Consider the following 20,600-nt stretch of genomic DNA (forward strand, 5'->3'; position numbering starts at 1 on the left):
TTGCCACCAGATTTGCAATTCTAGTGCTTGTGCTTGTGTTTGTGCCAGTGTCCCTCTTCACCCTTGTTCCTCAACTTCCTCTCGTCCGCCTCCTCCTCTTCCCCGCCGTCCTTGTGTCCTCCTCCCTTCGCCCACCCCGCGCATTTCCGTGTTCCTTCCACAAGCATTGCCATTAAGTTCTGCGATGACGCAAGTCTAGTGCTGGTCGCCCTTTTTGCTCTCCACTCCTTCCCTTCATCCCTTCTGCCCTCTTCTTTTTGCCCACTCCTCGTTATCCCCGTTTTCCATCCACTATCATTGCCATCAGGTTCTGCGATTCTAGTGCTTGTGCTTGTGTTTGTGCCAGTGGCCCTCGTCGCCCTTCTTCCTCCACTTCTTCTCGTTCGCCTCCTCCTCTTCCCCGCCGTCCTTGTGTCCTCCTCCCTTCGCCCACCCCGCGCATTTCCGTGTTCCTTCCACAAGCATTGCCATTAAGTTCTGCGATGACGCAAGTCTAGTGCTGGTCGCCCTTTTTGCTCTCCACTCCTTCCCTTCATCCCTTCTGCCCTCTTCTTTTTGCCCACTCCTCGTTATCCCCGTTTTCCATCCACTATCATTGCCATCAGGTTCTGCGATTCTAGTGCTTGTGCTTGTGTTTGTGCCAGTGGCCCTCGTCGCCCTTCTTCCTCCACTTCTTCTCGTTCGCCTCCTCCTCTTCCCCGCCGTCCTTGTGTCCTCCTCCCTTCGCCCACTCCGCGTATTCTCCGTGTTCCTTCTTGCCCTTCTTCTCCTTCTCCGCGTATCCCTTGTGGCTCTCCTTGTGTCCCTTCTTGTGGTGAACCTCCTCCTCCCCGTCCTCCTCCTCCTCGTACTCCCCCATCTTCCCCTCCTTCCCCTCCTGGTGCTCCTCGTCCCAGAACTCGTCGTCCTTCTTGTACTCTTCCTTTCGTATCTTTCGTTCGAATCCTTTCATCGAGTTCCCTTTTTCGTGTCCCGCTTCCGTTTCGAACTCGGACTCTTTCCCCCCCTCTTCCTCGTGGTGTTCCTTGTGGTATTCCTCCTCCTCTTCCTCGCCTCCCTTCTTGTGCTCGTCCTCCTCCTCGTAGAAGCTCTCGTCGTGTTCCTCTTCCTCCTTCCCCTTCTTCCCCTCTTCGTGCTCGTGTTCTTCCTTCTCGCCTTTGCCGCCCTTCTTATTCTCCTGGAAAGGAAAGAGTATTTATAGACACAGAGGAAATCTATACATGTACTATAAAACGCACTTCCGACTGTTGACTGACTAAAAAGAAAAAGAAAATTCACCAACTCATTATTAACCTTGTGGTATTCCATTGTAAGTTTTCTTGTATATTTCACCATTACTTATACCACTACTTTTTTACACAACGCGACCCGGGTTTCGATGACTTATCATCATCTTCAGGCGTAAAATAATATGATAAACGCCATAATTTACGCCTGAAGATGATGATAACTCATCGAAACCCTGGTCACATTATGTAAATAAGTAGCGGTATAAGTAATAGTGAAATATCCAAGTAAACTTATTGACTGACTGACTGATTCATACAAATGTTCAGACAATGTTCAGCAAATACCCATTACTGGTAAAAATACTAAAATACTAATATCCAGCCATCGATTCGTTAATATCAAAGGAATATAAAGACAGCCCATTTAGCTGCGCTTCTTAAACTCCTGTTACTCCCTCGACTTCTTCCACGAGCAATGCCATTAAGTTCTGCTATTAATCATTTCTAGTGTTTGTGTCAGTGTAGGTACTTCGTCGCTTTGCAGAAACGAAATACGACAAAATGTCGTAGAATCGGCCCCCTCTAAAATCGTCTGAAACCCTAGGAAAATTGTCGAAACACTGAATTTTCTATCCATTACAGTGTTGACAACTATCTCTATGCCGCTACTTTTTGGGGGTATTTGGGGTGAACGAGGCGAGATACGACAAAACTTTTTGGAATCGACTCTCTCTTAAAATCTCTGTCATCCTAGGGAAAATGTCGAGAGACTAAATTTTCCATTACAGTTTTGCCAACTGTTTCTGCAAGTCTACTTTTGGGGGTATTGCGGGCTGTCCAAAAATCGATGGTATTGAGGAATTTGATCGTCATGGAGAAGTTTTTTAGTAGCACCAAAGTCATTTGGCAGCCATTAGTCCACACCTTGTAACAGATATCTTGGAAGCCAAGAACTGTTTAGTATTCCTAAGATTCTATTTTAGTAGGTTAGATATGACCGGAAAAAACTATCCTCAAGGAAACAACGGCAAATAGCAATTGTTATTGTCGATGGAATCCTTGGAACGAATGGATGGAGTGCATAGCAATTATTTGCATCATCTGCGTAAAATGTGACGCAAAATGAATTCAATTAGTATTTACCGTGAAAACCTCGTTCAGAAAGGCAAAACACAATGTGATATTTATGTAGAAAATGTACAATAATCAATACAGCATACTCGCACTCAGAACCTCTTCAGTACAGTGGCGTAACTATGGAGGGGATGAGAGGATAGATCCCCCCAAAAGCCTCATAGAAATTTAAAAAAATATTGAAAACTATGGTCTAGTTTTGAAATTTAATAACTGCATCTGCTCAAGTTAAATTTTTAGTGCAAAAACGATGTAAAATTTATTTCCAGGCATGACACTTTTCAAAAAGTTTCGCGGGCCCCCGTTGCCTGGAGGGTCGCCACCCCGAGTCATTCCATCCCCCCCAAAGGATACACCTAGTTACGCCACTGCTTCGGTATATTATTGTTACAGCTTATGCATAAGCCGCATACAAAGGCAATGTTTAGTACAATCCAAGCTTAAACTGTTAACTTAGCGTCACACCCGTATGTTTTCCAGTTAAATATTTAAACGTATTTTGAAAAATGATAGGAAATCGCAGTCATTTTTTTGTGGAGTGTCAGGCTTTTCCATTCATTAAAAAAAATTACAGGCCTAGCCATATTTTTATTACACGCTTTCTCTAAACTTGCTTCGTCTGTCTATTTGTCGGTTTCAATAGCAAAACATTGCCTTTGTATAGTATTTAGACAAGGCGACCGACAGCTGAGGTCATTTTCGTAATTAAGGAAGAGTTTGGAAGGAAGGATCGAGAGAAACCCGGGCGTCGGCATTAGCCTGCTCTCAACGAAAGGCGCTAAGAGGACCGCGACTTAACGTCCCATCCGACGGACGGAATGCTGTGCTTGAAATGTCCTCCACACAACATTCAAGCAGGGATCAGGCAGTCTCTGACAATTCTCTTCCACCGCTGGGATTCGAACCCTAGCCCATGGGGTGAGAAGCCAACACTCTAGCCACCACGCCAACCCGATCCCCAAACATTGCCTTTGTACGCGACTTATCCATATACGTTAACAACAATACACCGATAAAGCGATGGAATCTTAAAATTAATTTCTAACTCACTTCTCATAATTTCAAGAAATTTAACACACTTGCTAGCTTCTGATGACAAAATTCAATAATTATAATCAATCAGTTGAAATTTTTTCCGAGTTAGTTTCTTCTAGAACCTTTGACCCTAAAAGTTGTCGGAGGAAATGAGTTCAAGCCCAATCCATCCCGAAATTTTGTTTTTTAAATTCTAACTTTTTTATATTCTAGAATCAATTAGCAGTATAAAAAAATAAAATAAAAACAGATTTGAAAAAATTGAATGCATTTAAAGTAAAAAATATGCTTTTTTTTAACCTTGCTCTCTTTTAGTTAGCAAAACACTTTTGGGATTTCCCTCCGCTCCTCTGTTTGGATGGCACCAATGTATTCCCTCTGATTCTGGTGTCTTTTTCACAGTGATCTGGGTCAGATTCCAAATAAAAACGACCAGCATGGTCAGGAAACGTTAATGCCACCAAAGCAGTGACGCGAAGACATATTCCAAACATTTTTAACAGTAACCACGACGATAGATGCATAGATAATAAAAGAGTACGGCTGTTGATTGCCTGGTTAACATATCCACGTTGCCTGCTATGCATTGAACTCAAAACAACTATGAATATATAGTAAAATAGAATGGCAAATAAAATTCTGGATTATTCGACGAAATAGTTGCAAGAAATGGTTGATGCAGTAGATAAATGGTGCTAGAATATTATGGCATTATGATTAATCACAAGTAATGTGGTTTTCTAAAGTATTGCAAGCAAGGAATGGGGGAGCATGAGTAAGAATGAGGTGATTTAAGGATCATTATGTACGTGCTTTAAGGAAAGGCTAAGAAAGAATATTAACTGTAGAGTAGCGCTTTTTGATTTGTGAATGTGGTCGTTGAGAAAGAGGAAATAAAATGCTGGAGACCATCGAAACGTGGGAATGGAGGAAAATGAAGAAGGTGAAGTGGTTTCCTGGAATCAAGGTGAAGTGGACCGAGAGGAAGACCAAAGACGCGGGAAGACTATTTTTACTCATTCAAGACGCAATTTTGAATGGGATAATTTACTTATACTGTAGAAATATTTTAATTACAATAAAGTTACTAATAAGCTGGTGTAAATAATTTGATATATTATATGTCTCAATATTTCAGTATTTGCTCAAGATTCTTAGTGACTCCCTAAAGTAATTATTTTTTCCCCAGCCCAATAAACCACCATCTACAGAATCTCTTGTTCACTAATGTGCGGTCTCAATAATTTCTCTTCCCTGTGTGTACATTACATGATGGTCGATGAGAGTAAACTTCTAGATGAGATGTGGAAGAGACAAAGGATTTGGATGGCGCGAGTAGGTACTGATTGGGGAGAGAATGTCAACACCAATGTTCGGGGGAATAATGTTAGGAAAGCGAGGGGGCGGAAGTAAGAGAATACCATTAATAGATAGAATGAAAAGGAGTAGGCCTCATTGTAAATCAAAAAGGAAATTCTAATTGTAGAGGAAAGACAAGACAATAATGAGCATAATAACCCATCAAACTTACTCTTATCGACAAAATTCTTTAAAAATAGAACTACGTCAAATAAACTGCGAGAAGAAAATACACCAATTACATCATAATTGGTGACATACAAATCCACCATATATTTGTCGGCAGTCTACATTCGTGCATGTACCCTGAACATATTTTCTTTTTTCATTAGCGGATTGCAATTTATTTCCGCCACATATACTTCGGCTTCTAATACCGATAGTAATCGTTCCACCACATAATACAATGGGGATGATACTAAAAATTTTATAATAATGCCTGCAGGCACGCTGGAGTAGTTAGGATAGCAGAGGTCAGAGTTGAAATATGTGAACCAGGCGGATGTAGTGTAGTGTATACAAAGGCTATGGAAGTCCATACAAATAAAAATAAATATATTCATACGTCAGAGTTGCCAGGTAAAAAGCTACAATTCATAGCACCTATTATTTTCATTCAACGCCCTTTTACTTTTCATATTAGTAATAGCAATGGGCCAATCCCACATCTAGAATTTCATCGCGTTCAGTGACCTCGAATTCTGCCTAATTAATAGAGTTAGTGATCCTAATAGTAACTTTTCTTGCGATTAAGTGGGCTGCCACCAATTTTAAAGAGCTATAGTTCGTCATTTATATTCATTCAAGACGCAATTCTCAAAAAAGGTTTCGCTCCACGGTTTTATTTTCAATTATCTTAATTCTTTTGCCTCCATTTGCAAAAAAATATATATTTTGGCAGTTTATTAAACTCCACAAGCTAACTAGAGTACAATTTCGATACCTTACTTATACCGTAAAAATATTTTTGTTATACTGCAGCCACTAATAAGCAGGTAAACATGATTTGATACACAAAATTTCTCAATATTTCTGTAATATTTCGAGATTCTTATCAACTTCCTTCCACAAAAATATTTATTTCCCAATCCAATAAAATCAGTATCTTGAGAATTTTGCGTTCACTCATCTCGTTTTAATGAAGGGTCTCAAGTATTCCTCTTCCCAGTGTAACAATTCGCCCAAACTCTTAAAGGTCAACTACATTTTTCCGGGTTGAAAGCGTGGCTTTGAGCAGCAGCATCTCGGCTATGAAATCTTGATGAGCATTTCTTTTCATTTTTACGCATGAGTCTCTAAGAGGAGATATGCCAGGTTGAGTAAGTACATTATTTAGGGAAAGCAAATAACTTTCTTTCCCCAGCTATTCTCTAGCTTGTTTTGGTTCTTCTCCTCAGCACATAAAAATTCAAGAACAATTTGCCACGAGCGCTACTGATCGGAAATATCTTAGGCTTCATTTACAACAAGACAAGGCGTTCCAAACTTCCGTATTTTCCTCAAACCACGCACTTCCTGCAAATTCAACTAAATTTTGGAACAAAATAACAAAGATCTTATGAATAGTTAAAGGTAGAAAGCAAAATAAAACATAAAATCAGATTTCTAGTCTTTGGCTGTTTACCGTTTATTCCAGACCTGAGTGCGATGTGTTTGGAAAACGTCAGAGATGGGCATGAATACTGTGAGTTAAGGTAAAAAATGAAGGGACTGATACGAAAACACAATAACATTTTGAGGAACCTAAAATTAAACTATGGCGCAAAAAGGCAAACAATTTTTGAGTAGTCGAATGTAACTAGTCTGCTTCTTTGGTGCTTTTTCGTACTAAGGTTACTTCGAAAAAAATTACTCCTGTAAACTTAGGGTCGGAAGCCTACCAATCCCTCCGACGCGCTCGCAAAAATACAAACTCTGAAGGAGCAATATAGTTTTAATACGGTAGAGTGTACATCTTGACACATGATGGCCTTAGTGATACATATAATAATAATGAAGACAATCATTGAGGCACAAGTTGGCAACAACGGAAAAGATAGACCTCGAATGAAATATTTAGACCAGATTTTGCACCACATACAGGTCTCACGCGAAAAAGCTGGAAAGGAAACTTTCCGAACTTAGGTATTTTTAATGTATGATTATTAAGAGATGTTTCCCTGAGCTCTGTGCCTCATGCATGCATTAGTAATCTCAGACAATGTGAAAATCCTATCCTCTCCTGTAGAAACTAGGTCCCTGTGACGTCACGTGGAGTGGAATCGCATTGGCGCCAATCTGGCCTAATTCAAATGAGGTTTAAATTGACCGTTGCCATTCGTCTAAACTGGGATTTCTAAAACCAAATAATTTTTATATTATGAATACACTAATGGTGGGTAAGGAATCGCAATCAATGCATTTCGTTTTCTTTGATGAAGGAAACCACCCTATTGCCGTTTTAGTAAAGTAAGCAGAAGTTATTTAACCTTAATAAGAAGAAGGTACAACCTTATAGGCCACATCTTGAGAAATGATGGCCTGATGAAGATAATTGTCGAGGGAAAGTGGATGGCAAGAACGAAAAATGAAGACCTCGAATGAAATATATGGAACAGGTAAAGGATGCGAAAGAGAAAATATATGTAGGTGTGAAAATATTATATATGATATGATAAAGAAATTTAAAGAGTTTATATGACATAGAAATTGAGTGGAGACTTGCGTCAAAACAATCTTAACCGTTAATTATACGCTAAGCGGGGATTTTTTCGCATTTTTAGAAAATTCGTAATAGTGCGTTTATTGCGTATAGACCACTGGTGGCACACTTTAGTATTCTATTTCTGTACGTTTTCCTCGACCAAGAAGATTATCGTCTGCAATTCCTCAAGAAATATTATTCAATTATGAATGAATTTGCATATTATTACGCTTAATTTTCGTTTATAAATGAAAAATATATGTAAAGTGCTTTCAATTATAGAAGTTATCCAAATGCGTTAAAATACCCTTAAATTTTAATGCATATTTAGGAAAACCAAAAGCATAATAAAGTGCGGCAAAAAGCCGCAAAAGTGCAGTGGCGATGTCCTCGTGGGCGCGTGTAGCAAAGGGTTAAAATTATTAACCAGCTATTATGATGTATTCTTCCACGATTCGCGGATAGAACAAACAATACACGGATACAAGGCCTATGAAAAGCATAACTAAGACAATGCGCGTTGTCAAATTTCCACAAAGTATCACCCTCGTATTATAGGTCATATCTTGAGACACAATAGCCTGATGGATGGAAGGACAATCGTCTAGGGAAAAGTAGATGGCAAGAACGGAAAAGGATGGCCACAAATGAAATATATGAAACATGTAAAGAGGGTTATGAAAGAGAAGAAATAGGTGTGCAAATATTAGCTGATAGGAGAGTTGAGTGGAGAGCTGCGTCAAATCAATCTTAGGATTGCTGATGATGAGATTACCTTGTGATCATGTTTGGCGTGTTTCTCGTGGCCACCGCCCTCCTCGAAATGATAGTCGTGGTGCTTATGCTTGGGCCGATGTCCTCCGCTCGCCTGCGTTTGCTGATCGAAGTGGCTGTGTAGATTTGGGTGTCGGCGGTGGATATTGTAATAGTGGTAAGCTTTGTTGGGGTTGGAGCCGGAAGGGTCCCAATCGCGGTGCATTTCAAGGTGCCAGTTGCGATATTTCTGGTGCCAGTGGCTGGGGTAGAAGGTCAAGGCGGTCGACATGGGCAGAAGGTAGGCCAGGACACAGCAAGCGAGAAAACTCTTTCCTCCAGGGTCCATGAGTAGTTCCACTGTATTGATTGATGATAGGTCCATCTTCGTTTCCTGGGTAACTGCTTAACTAGAGGTGAATATATGACTCCTTCGATGAATTTTTCTATATCCCTCCAATTAGCTTGAAATAAAGATAGAGAAAAATTTTACTTCGAATTGAGGCGTCTCAAGTCCGAATATATAGATTATTCCTTAAACACTTTTTTCTATAAGTCTATAACAACTGTTTAGAGCGCCCTCTTCTGATACCTGAAGTCAGACAAATACCGCTGCAGATAAACTGATCAGTTTCATGCCATGGTATGCGTGTTGCTTACGAGATCCTCACGACATTGTTGTCTTCACTGGAAGGCAAACGTTCGGCTCATCACCGAGAGACAACTATGAAGAGTCTGTCATTGGCCTGCTCCTCAGTCAGTGGTTCTTCCCCGATTGCGTTCGTCGTCGGTAGTTCCGGAACCTTTTATAGTCTCCGACAGCGCGTATCGCGGAATGTTATCGTGAGCTGGGTTCTCATGTCGTTCTCTCGGTGGAAAAAAATTAATAATTACGAGACACGCTGTGCCCCGTGCAACTGATGTCAGTCTTTCCCTCCGTTGCTGTCGTGAGATCCGAAATCCTTTTGTCCTCTCCCCTAAGGCGGTTCCCCCACCCACTTCCCTTCCGGTCCATCATCAGCGTGCTTTACTGCGGCAGGTCCAGAGTGATTCTTCTCCTCTTCATTCAAAAGGTAAACTCTCTAACTTCCCCTTCCTTCCTTGCTTCCGCATGCTTCTCCACCCTCTCCTCTGTTCCAAAAGAGATTTCGGGCTACTTACCGACGAGAATTCTTAGTTTTTGTCTTAGCCACCATATTTAGGATTTATCACTAATTGTGCATTCTCAAAAAAGAAGTCATTCACTCAGTCTACAGAGCGAAAGAAATCACTTCGTTATGTTACACCAAACTTTATTAATCCAACCCACGGTTTCTACTACCATATAGTCATTACCATGGTTCCAACCAAATGGTTCACCTTGATAATGATCATATAGAAGTTAAAACCCAGGGTCGAATTGATAAAGTTTTGTGGAACATTTCAAAATGATTTCTTTCGCACCGTAGATAGGTGGTGCCACAAAGGGAAGCCTGAACACTATATACATATATTCATTCACTCAGATTGAATCCGTAATGCATTAAAACGATAAGGTGAGGGGTAATATTCTCAATCACTCGGTGAATAAACCTGGAGGTTGGTATGGTTAGGTGAGGGTAGAGCTCACTCCAGAATAAGGTGCAGACGCGTGAATATTACGCATTTAGGATATAGGGGTCAGTTTCTTTCCTTAAGTATGGGGTGTCCGAAGCTGCTCCCGGGTAAAATAATATACGGTGAAAAATCTTCCCCAATCTGCCAATCGTTCGTAAGTGTAAATTGATAAAACGCGAAAGTTTCCGTCGATTTATCATTAGTTGGTGACTTCATTAGAATTCTGATTCATTGAACCGTTAATAGAAACCCTTTCTTCTAGAGAATTATCGCTCAACCAGAGGGTAAACAACATCGAACCACGTGAGATCCAAGATGCAGCGGAGAAGCGGCGACTTCGCAAGGCATTAGTTTGTGACGTCATCAAGTTGTCTGCGAAAGTGATACTCGTCGTGAATAGCTCGAGAAGAAGGCCAAGATTGAGAAACGGAAAACATACGAGTTCTTCCATCATTCAAACTTTATCAGAATCAATAATTGAATTATTTAGGTGAAATAGGTCGCAGCGCTATCATGGATACCATTCTTGTTATGGATGAAAGCGCTGCGTCAACAATTAAAATATGACAAATAAGGTACTGTTCTTCATTGGATATGCGTAAATTGATTTCTTCAGCACCCATACCAGACGATCGAATCAACAAGTGGCTAGGGGACAAGAGATGGTTTAATGTAATAACAGCGGATTGTACTCACGTTTACATGGCTAGATTACGTGATGAATATAATTCTTCAAAGGAAGAGATTATTCAATATTAAAACAATGAGACTGGTTTAAAAAAACAGACAGAGAAACATAATCCGTGACTCGAATGTCATTCTGCTTCTTCGTCATTTTAGGACTTAGGTTTCTTATCAATAATCTTCTCCTGATATTTGCGTTTATTTGCAAATACACGGGAAATCTAACGGAGAGTACATTTTAATGCAAGTTGCGTGAGGAAAACCATGAAATAAGTACTTGAGGCTACTCAAAGGGATACGATGAAGAAGAGTCACAGAGAATTAAAAGCAGTGGGAGAAGAATAAATGGATGATATTAGGATACCAACCCTGAGGTTGTGTGATTTTTGAGACTTACTTTCCCTCTGTCTTTTCAACTTTCCTTTCTCCATTTTCACACTGGGCCTTTCTACTGGAGATAGGAGTGAAAACGCGAAGATAATACTTCTTTATACTTTTTCGATTATGGTTCCTGCAGTGACAGAGATAATTTCACCATAAAATTTCAAACAATAAATATTTTGCACCTGGCATCGCAAATATTTCAACCCTCTCCATTTCTTTGAGTAACATCTCTTCCAAAGAAAAGTTATGGAGTACATAAAACGCCATAATTACTTTCCCCTTTGTTCCAACCTCAAAACCAATTATCCTATTGTGTTTTTTTTCTTAAAAAAACATCTTTTTTTTCAAATGAGTTTCCGGTGCTCTTGAATTTCAATGGCAGAGTAGTAGGATGAGGCCTAGGAAGGAAACGCATTGTGTGCTGATATTAAATACGGGGAAGAAGATTCTTTTATTTGCCCTCAAAATCTCGCTCACTCGCAGCCAGAAAGAAGATGATGACCGTGCAGGTGACATCGGCAGCATGATACGGGAGCTATTTTAAACCCCTTTTCGACGTGCTTTTTTTCTTTTTCACAGTGGAGAGGGAAGATGATTTCTTTTGGCAGCGTTTTCACTCGGAGCCAGGAACACGCTCCTCCGCGCTCATCGGAGTCGTGAACTTGATGCACGCCGAGGAAAAATTCGTCAAAGTCGTAGAGGATGTCGCTTAAAGATAGACTATGAGGATGCTGTTGTCGCTAGAGAGAAGCAAATGTCGCTTCAATGAACATCACTAGAATGGTCTCTTCGAATGAGCTCGCGAAACATTGTCCTAATTATGATGGAGATAAAAAAATACAGAGACATGCATTTTTCCGTTTTTCAATGTAACTCCTACTTCTGGAGCTATTCGACTCGAAAAATCGACTACCTCGATCCTTTCGCCGATAAGTTGATGACGTCACAAACTCCTGCCTGGTGGGTAAACGCTTTTCAGGTACCTTCGGGTCTCGCTCTTGGGCTGACGTGCACCATTGTTCTTCACACTCTTTCTTAATGAATTCTTTCCTATGAATGAGCGGTTCTTCCTGAGTTGGTGGGGGGCTTCAATCAGGTCGCCAATTCATGAAAATTAAAAACGTCTTTCGCGATTGTTAGTTTTAAAAGTATGAGAGAACGGCTGAATGAGGAATCCATTTTCGCCGTAACATATATTTCTCTTCCACCTGCTTCATTCCACAAAGTATTTGTGGCTCATCGACTAAAGATAACTAAAAATAGGCTTTCCTTGATATGTATCCTGCGACTTGAATTCAAAAATACACATTTTTTGTAGGTTTCATTGCAGATACTTGTCAAAAATACGAAAAATATTTTAATAAATATAATATTAATAATGCTAGATATTATAAGTCATATTGACAAAAAAAACTTATACTAAGCGCATTAAACCTTAAGAATCACGATTACAATAACATCTAAGCACGCAACTTGGCTACTTTTAGAAGCATTGGCAAAATAATGGTGTAACTGAGCTCGAATCACGTTAGTCACTTGAAAAAGGGTCAAAAAGCTGGAATAGATATACGGTTTGGTATTAGCAATGATAAGAGTTCGTGACTTTCATTATCAATTCGTGACTTCGATTATCAACTTTCTCTGTAGCCTAATGTTTGCTCATTGTCCACTATGAATGTTATGTTTGCAGACTAAACATTTTTATTACACTGGTAAAATTAATTGCTCGCGAACCAGTCTTTGTAAGAGGACTCATCCCTCCCTCTCAACTGGTCGTAGTTTTCTTATTTTTTTGGAGATGAATAATTCGTTTAAGGGTAACACATCATGCAGAAACCATTGGGGCTTGTAGAAGACACGTGCCGGCATTCATAGGCGGATTTAGGGGGGGGGGGGCACGGGGGCACGTGCCACCTCCGGACGCTTAAAAAATAGACAACATTTTAAACACGGTTATTAATACGTTCGTTTTATTTTGTGTATTACGGAGCCACAGTCTTTTAATTTAATATTAATAACTTTACTATAAAAATAAAGAGAAAATTTTCAACATTCATTGTTGTATTTTTTTTATCACAAATATGGGAAGACCTGTCAGACCCTTGTGCCCCCCGCAAAAAAAATAATCCTGGATCCGCCCCTGACTGCATTTCAAGTATTATAAAAAATTACGTATGATAAAATAATGAGGAAATTTTTGGGGAAAAAAAATGCTGACCAAAGTCAATTTTTTGTGCCCTGATATTTTCGTCGATGTTTCATAAGGTTTAAACAAATGATCCGAGATCAAAAATGACCGGCAGAGTGGAATGTGTTTTCTTATACAAGGACGGATACCAACAGCTCAACCGGTCCTTTGCAGTGACGGATTACTCGTTTAAAACTTATGCGTCATATATACGTATATATATTGAGTATGCATACTAACATCTTGTAATTTGAAGGGCATTATGAATTGGCCAGTTGTCAGCATTTTCCTACATCTCGAATTCGATAATTTTAACCTTTGACTTTTAATTATTATCTAAGATTTAATCTTTTAATAATAGAGATGAGGGCAGGATCTACTTTGGCCAATTTTCAGTATGATCGCAATGAGCTCTCTCTATTCAACCGACTTTCCGTCCTGATAAATTCTCTTCCGACTGACATTGATCCTTATTCTTTATCAATTAAAAATTTTACTTTAATTTTACAATCATATATATTAAAGAATAATGGCTACGTATAAGTTGGTAAATATTGTGGTTTTATTTTTTTAGTGTTTGATTTGAAATTTTAATTAGCTTAAGCGTTGAATTTTGATTTGTTACTAGTAAGTACACTTAAAATTGGTAGGCTTGCTACAAGGTTCTTAAAGTAAAGGTTGCCTCATTCGCGACTCGGGCTCCCATTGGCTTGACGTCACGGTAGACCCAACTTCCAGCGCCATTTCAAATTCTAGCCTTTCCGCGGGCCTAACTGCTTACCGCAGCGAGTTCTTGAATTTACCCTCTATCGAACACTATAAGCCGAATTTTAAATTGAAGGCCGATTTATGAAAATAATGATGATAAGATTTAAAAAAAGATAAATTCGTGTATTCAGACGCCATAATTTCCTGATGAAGTGATGAAATGGGAAGGTGTGCGAGTTGATTCCGTGTCCACACTTCCTTCCTGTAACTCTCAAAACACTGTTTTCCTTGCTACTTCCGCAATATAATTTAAACTTAGATTAATATGGCTGGGAGGAAAATACGCAAAAACCAAATTAGTTGCTTCAAAAAATTACAGTTCTGCAACTTTTTAAATAGAAATTATGCTCGTTTTCATTCTTCGCCGGGCTTTGAAAATACAGACTGTCCCAAGGGTCGTGTGTCATTTTTGACCTATAAATTTAGTAACTTTGCATGGAGAAATGTTCATTAAAATTAGCATATGTACTTATGGGAAAAAGTCCTAAGTTTTGTTGAGTGTAAAAAAAAATTTTACAATTTTGACCTTTTGACCTCACAATGTGGGTCCAAACCAAAAATCTCAACTTGCCTTAATTTCAATGTTTAAAAAATCGAGATAGAAAAAAGTCTGAATTTCATTGACCAAGATGACTATTCTTAGGTTTTCGGACACGAGAAACCCGAAAATAATACTTTTATTCACAAAAATTCAACTGTTGACCCAGTAAGGTCACCGTCAAGGTCACAAAGGTGGCAAAAAGAATAGTATACCAACAAAGGTGTCGGGTCCATCCATGGGTTTTATAGGGTGCCCAAGTCATTGGTAAAGTCCAAAAACCCTTATTAATCACTAATTGACCTCCGAGGGTCACAATGGGGGTCAAAGGTCATAGAGTTAAACGTCGGGCCATCATGACAACCAACGTGTCAAACCATGGGTTTTGAAGGGTGCCAAAGTCGGTTAGGCAGTTCATAGATCCGTAGTGTTGATTTTTAGACCTCCGAGGGTCACAATGGGGGTCAAAGGTCATAGGGTTAAACCTCGGGCAATCATGACAACCAACGTGTCAAGCGATAGGTTTTGGAGGGTGCCAAAGTCGGTTAGGCAGTTCATAGATCCGTAGTGTGGATTTTTTGACCTCTGAGGGTCACAATGGGGGTCAAAGGTCATAGGGTTAAACCTCGGGCAATCATGACAACCAACGTGTCAAGCGATAGGTTTTGGAGGGTGCCAAAGTCGGTTAGGCAGTTCATAGATCCGTAGTGTGGATTTTTTGACCTCTGAGGGTCACAATGGGGGTCAAAGGTCATAGGGTTAAACCTCGGGCAATCATGACAACCAACGTGTCAAACGATAGGTTTTGGAGGGTGCCAAAGTCGGTTAGGCAGTTCATAGATCCGCTCATAGACTTTTGCTGTTGAGGGTCACAATGGGGGTCAAAGGTCATAGAGTTAAACCTCGGGCCAATATGACAGCATAAGTGTGGAACCATGGGTTTTAAAGTGTGCCCAAGTCAGTTTTGCTGTTCGTAGATCCATATTGTGTATTTTTTTACCACCGAGGGTCATAATGGGGGTCAAAGGTCATAGAGGTATGTTTTGGAGTAATAGGAAAACTAATGTCCCCAGCCAAAGGTTTAGAAGGGTGACCAAGTGAGTGGTGGTAGTACACATATCGACTGTCTTTTCCGACAAGCCTCCCCCGCCCTCTTAGTTTCGAGCCGTTGTTGATTATTTATTTCCCTAGACATCTTTTTTCCCGACTCTGTGTCCGCGCACTATTGTCCGCGCAGCGTGTACTAGAAAATTCCAGGTGTGCGTTATAACGAATTTAAAAATTCTAAACTGGAAGACCTAGAAAGTGTAATGTTGCAGGAGCTTCAAAAGAAGAAGAGCATGGCAATCGAAACCATATCTACAATTGGATGGTTGACTAGCACAATGAAAACTCCATGTTCACATTTCAGTTTATTATCCTATTAATGTTGTCGTTTTATGATATTTCTCTAAAATCGTCCAATTTTTATCAGATTGCTTGATACAATCAAAATAAAAGCTGGATTCATCCATTGCTTTTATTTTTTACCTTAAGGTTTTGGACATAGCCAATATCTTTTTAAACGGAGTTTTGTCTTACACTTTGGGCGACAAATCAAAAGAATATTTAGAGAAATAAATAATCAACTGCGGCGTTAAAGTAAGAGAGCACGGGGGGCCTGTTGGAAAAGACTGCGAGGAAATGGAAAAAATTCGGAAGGAAGGAATGGTAAGCGTGTTGCATACTTTCTTACTATATGGTTTAACTCTAAGACCTTTGACCCCATTATGAATTTCGGAGGTCAAAAAATCCACACTACGGATCTATGAACTGCCTAACCGACTTTGGCACCCTCCAAAACCTATCGCTTGACACGTTGGTTGTCATGATTGCCCGAGGTTTAACCCTATGACCTTTGACCCCCATTGTGACCCTCGGAGGTCTAAAAATCAACACTACGGATCTATGAACTGCCTAACCGACTTTGGCACCCTTCAAAACCCATGGTTTGACACGTTGGTTGTCATGATGGCCCGACGTTTAACTCTATGACCTTTGACCCCCATTGTGACCCTCGGAGGTCAATTAGTGATTAATAAGGGTTTTTGGACTTTACCAATGACTTGGGCACCCTATAAAACCCATGGATGGACCCGACACCTTTGTTGGTATACTATTCTTTTTGCCACCTTTGTGACCTTGACGGTGACCTTACTGGGTCAACAGTTGAATTTTTGTGAATAAAAGTATTATTTTCGGGTTTCTCGTGTCCGAAAACCTAAGAATAGTCATCTTGGTCAATGAAATTCAGACTTTTTTCTATCTCGATTTTTTAAACATTGAAATTAAGGCAAGTTGAGATTTTTGGTTTGGACCCACATTGTGAGGTCAAAAGGTCAAAATTGTAAAAATTTTTTTTACACTCAACAAAACTTAGGACTTTTTCCCATAAGTACATATGCTAATTTTAATGAACATTTCTCCATGCAAAGTTACTAAATTTATAGGTCAAAAATGACACACGACCCTTGGGACAGTCTGTATTTTCAAAGCCCGGCGAAGAATGAAAACGAGCATAATTTCTATTTAAAAAGTTGCAGAACTGTAATTTTTTGAAGCAACTAATTTGGTTTTTGCGTATTTTCCTCCCAGCCATATTAATCTAAGTTTAAATTATATTGCGGAAGTAGCAAGGAAAACAGTGTTTTGAGAGTTACAGGAAGGAAGTGTGGACACGGAATCAACTCGCACACCTTCCCATTTCATCACTTCATCAGGAAATTATGGCGTCTGAATACACGAATTTATCTTTTTTTAAATCTTATCATCATTATTTTCATAAATCGGCCTTCAATTTAAAATTCGGCTTATAGTGTTCGATAGAGGGTAAATTCAAGAACTCGCTGCGGTAAGCAGTTAGGCCCGCGGAAAGGCTAGAATTTGAAATGGCGCTGGAAGTTGGGTCTACCGTGACGTAACGGGACTTCTGCTGGCGCATGCGCAGTTACGAATGAGGCAACCTTACCGTCTAAGAACCTTGGGCTTGCTATATGTGGGCCATTTTATTTCAAACTAGCAGGCCACCCCGCGTTGCTCGGGAAAAATACCACCCAAAGAAGTAGGAAACTTGGAACTTTGAATTCATGGTCACATAAAAGGATTTTTAGGCACTCGAAAAAGCAAACATTGTAAAAAATTATTTCCGTCATACGCTAACCGGATCAGCTTACACACCACTCCACAACATTGTTCGCTATGCGTGTCCCTACGTGTGTACACCAAAAACGTCTTGTGAACTCGTAGCCCAGCAAAAATGTTTGCACCGAGAGGATTAATAGGTAAGCGCTGTATCCTTTGAGTTATGTTTTCCCTTTGAGCAAGTTAAGATGTGTGCCTACCCGGCAGGATGTCCAACCACAGAAGTTGTATGATGTGACTTAACAAAAAATAATGAGAAAACGACGCAAAGTATGCATTGGATTCAACTAAAAGTAGCCCTATAAACTTTGGGAGCGTGAGATGTACCTGCTTTGTAACTTTGAATGCAATTCGTGTAGCCTTATGGAAACGCATAGCGGACAGACAAACAGACATCCTATTTTATATTAATAGATGCCGCTGCATATATAGATGGGGATAAAAATTAATCTACAAATTATATTAAAACGAATAATACGTCGAACAAAATAAGAGATCGATTGGGAAGTACCTAAGTGTATTCTTGAGGCTACAGACCTTACGTGTGGAGTCGGCGGAAACCGCCTCTTCTGACGTGTTCAACCGAGAGGTCATCGCCCACGTTCTGATGACTGATTGGCCGTCACCTTGTCCGACGGAGGTTCGCTCCACCACCGCCTACTCTTGCATGAAGTTCATCCTATTCGAACAGGACGCAAAGTCGACTCATCCGTTTGGTGAAGCGTTACCGATTGCTCCAATTCGTTCCAGTCCTTAGCCGAATGGCAGCCAAATCACTATATTCAGCAGAAAAGGTGTTATTATCGTCTAAATAGAATTTTTCATATTCATATCGGAGCATATAATATTTCGAAGCACATATATTTATGGTACTATGTTTTGCGGGAAAATTTTGCTCACGTTATATACACTTTGATTAACACCTGATTGCTAATAGATGGCTCCTATCTATTCATTATCAATATCCTTCTTTCCTTTGAGAGCATATATCTTTTGAGCAGAAATATAAATGCAATTAAATCACTTGCTTGACCAGAGAAACAATTTCATAACGTTCCGCGCAGTCCACGGCTGCTTCCTGGGCACATCGATGCCGTGACGCGGCGAATATGGCAATAAGGCCCCTTGAACACGCACCGATTTTGGACGGCCGGTAAAATTCCGGCCGATATTTTATCGACCGCCGGTAAAATATCGGCCGTCCACATTCCAATAGTGAACATAGTAATGGGCATGGAAGCAGGGGCGCAGCCAGGAATTAAGGCTGGGGGGGGGTTTAGGTGCAACTAATACCGGGGTGTGTGGGGGTATGTAATACCCACCAGGATAAGCGGTAGGTGAGAGATTAATAAATTGCGGAATTTTAAGGTAAATGGTTCAAAATGGTGAGTTTTACTGCTTTCTGAGGGATATTTTATTGATTCTTACAGTATTCTATAAGTAATATCAATCCAATTAAGTAAAATGGATTAAACTTAAGCATTTCTCTGAGCCCTGGGGGGGGTTTTAACCCCCAAACCCCCTGCCACTGCATGGGAGCTTGCACACTGACCGACCACGCACTGGAACCGGTAAAAAGCCGGTTAGCAGCCGGACATTGCCACTGTGGATCACTGGTGCCGGCACAAAAACCAAGCATGGTTTGACCGGTTGAAATCCGGCGTGGGTGCAAGCAGCGCTCCGCCGGTAAAATATCGGCGAATATTTTTAGTCTTATGATTGACTTAATAGTCTACACACATATATAAGCCTTTTTGTCAGTTTTTTTTATTTTCATAAAAGAATTATCACAGAATAGCTAGATGACCGTTCAACATTACTCGATCAGACGTACTTGTGTCTCTCCAAATCAGTGGAAGAACTGTTCGATTCACTTGCCGGCTGCAGCATTTTTCCTGCTCATCGCCGTTTTCTAAGAGTAAATTCTTTACTTCCATCGGAATGCGCCGTATTTTTTGTCATTGGAGGGGCGGAGTTTGACATTAATAGATCCGAGGCTAGGAGGAGGCGGCGAAAAACGTATTCATTAGTGGATATTTTCGAGCACTTCCGGATGATACTTCCACAGTATTTTCTGACATCCTTATTTCGTAACTCGATCGGCTCTTCAGATAGTTGCCCTAAAGAAAGAATCACTTTTGCAGCTATACCAGCTCCCTGAATAAGGACCTAATTAACTATTGGTGAGAAAATTGGTGTAGATTGGAGGGATAGGCAACTGATTCGTAATCTGTATATGGCCCAGACTGCAAAAGTGAGGGTGGCGGACGGTGAATCTGGTTGGGCAAGCATGGGCCGAGAGTGAGGCAAGGCTGTCCTCTATCGCCGCCGCTCTTTAACGTGTAGGCTAATGAGATGGTTAAGATAAGCGTGGGACTAGTTGGAAGCTGGGTTGAAAGTGGAAGGAATGATGTTCAAATCAGTGAGATTCGCGGATGATCAGGCGTTGATTAGCCATTCAGCGAGGGGACTGCAGAATCTAATGGATGCGTTATACGAGCGCTGCGAGGAGTACGGGATGGAGATTTATACAAGAAGACCAAGGTAATGCAGTTTTGTACAGCATACGAGCGAGGAATGTGAAACTTAAGGTGAAGGTGGGTGGTGAAAAACTTGAGCAGGTTGAGCAGTTCAACTATTTAGGCAGTGCGTTAAATGAAAACGGATACAGTAGTAAGGACATCAGGAAGAGAATTGCATTATCAAAGTAGGCGTTCATGAACAGGGAAGAGCTTCTGAGAGATTCGCTATGTAAGAATTTAAAGAATAGTTTAGTGAAGAGTATGATCTGGAGCGTAGCGCTTTACAGAGCAGGAACGTGGACACGTATAAAGGAGGACGAGAAAAGACTAGAGGCATTCGAGATCTGGTGTTGCGAAGAATGGAGATGAAGTGGACGGAGAGGAGGAGGAACGATAAATTGCTGGACATGGTGGGTGAGGAGAGGCAGCTTTTAGATGAGATACGAAGGAGACAGAAGGTATGGACGGAGCGAGTACTTAGCAGGGAGGGGACGTTGAAAACAGTGTTAGAGGGTAGAATGATAGGTAAACGAGGGAGAGGAAGGAA

General features: G+C 40.4%; 1 protein-coding gene across 1 annotated transcript; it reads right to left on the bottom strand.

The window, feature by feature from the left end:
* Positions 1 to 616: 616 nt before the first annotated feature.
* Positions 617 to 8,578, bottom strand: LOC124163005 (cilia- and flagella-associated protein 251-like). Its single transcript, XM_046539787.1, has 2 exons — positions 8,216 to 8,578; positions 617 to 1,177 (listed from the first exon to the last, which is right to left on the bottom strand). The coding sequence occupies exons 1-2, from the start codon at positions 8,576 to 8,578 to the stop codon at positions 617 to 619; spliced, it is 924 nt and encodes a 307-aa protein (XP_046395743.1).
* Positions 8,579 to 20,600: the final 12,022 nt, after the last annotated feature.

This window comes from Ischnura elegans, chromosome 7, assembly GCF_921293095.1.
Source record: "Ischnura elegans chromosome 7, ioIscEleg1.1, whole genome shotgun sequence".
Taxonomy (NCBI): domain Eukaryota; kingdom Metazoa; phylum Arthropoda; class Insecta; order Odonata; family Coenagrionidae; genus Ischnura; species Ischnura elegans.

Bases quoted from the DNA above. Each gene is read 5' to 3' on its own strand.
- LOC124163005 (XM_046539787.1), bottom strand. From the start codon at position 8,578: ATGGACCTATCATCAATCAATACAGTGGAACTACTCATGGACCCTGGA. The intron at 1,178-8,215 runs GTAATCTCATCA...TTTCCTTTCCAG, and splicing joins ACGCCAAACATGATCACAAG to GAGAATAAGAAGGGCGGCAA.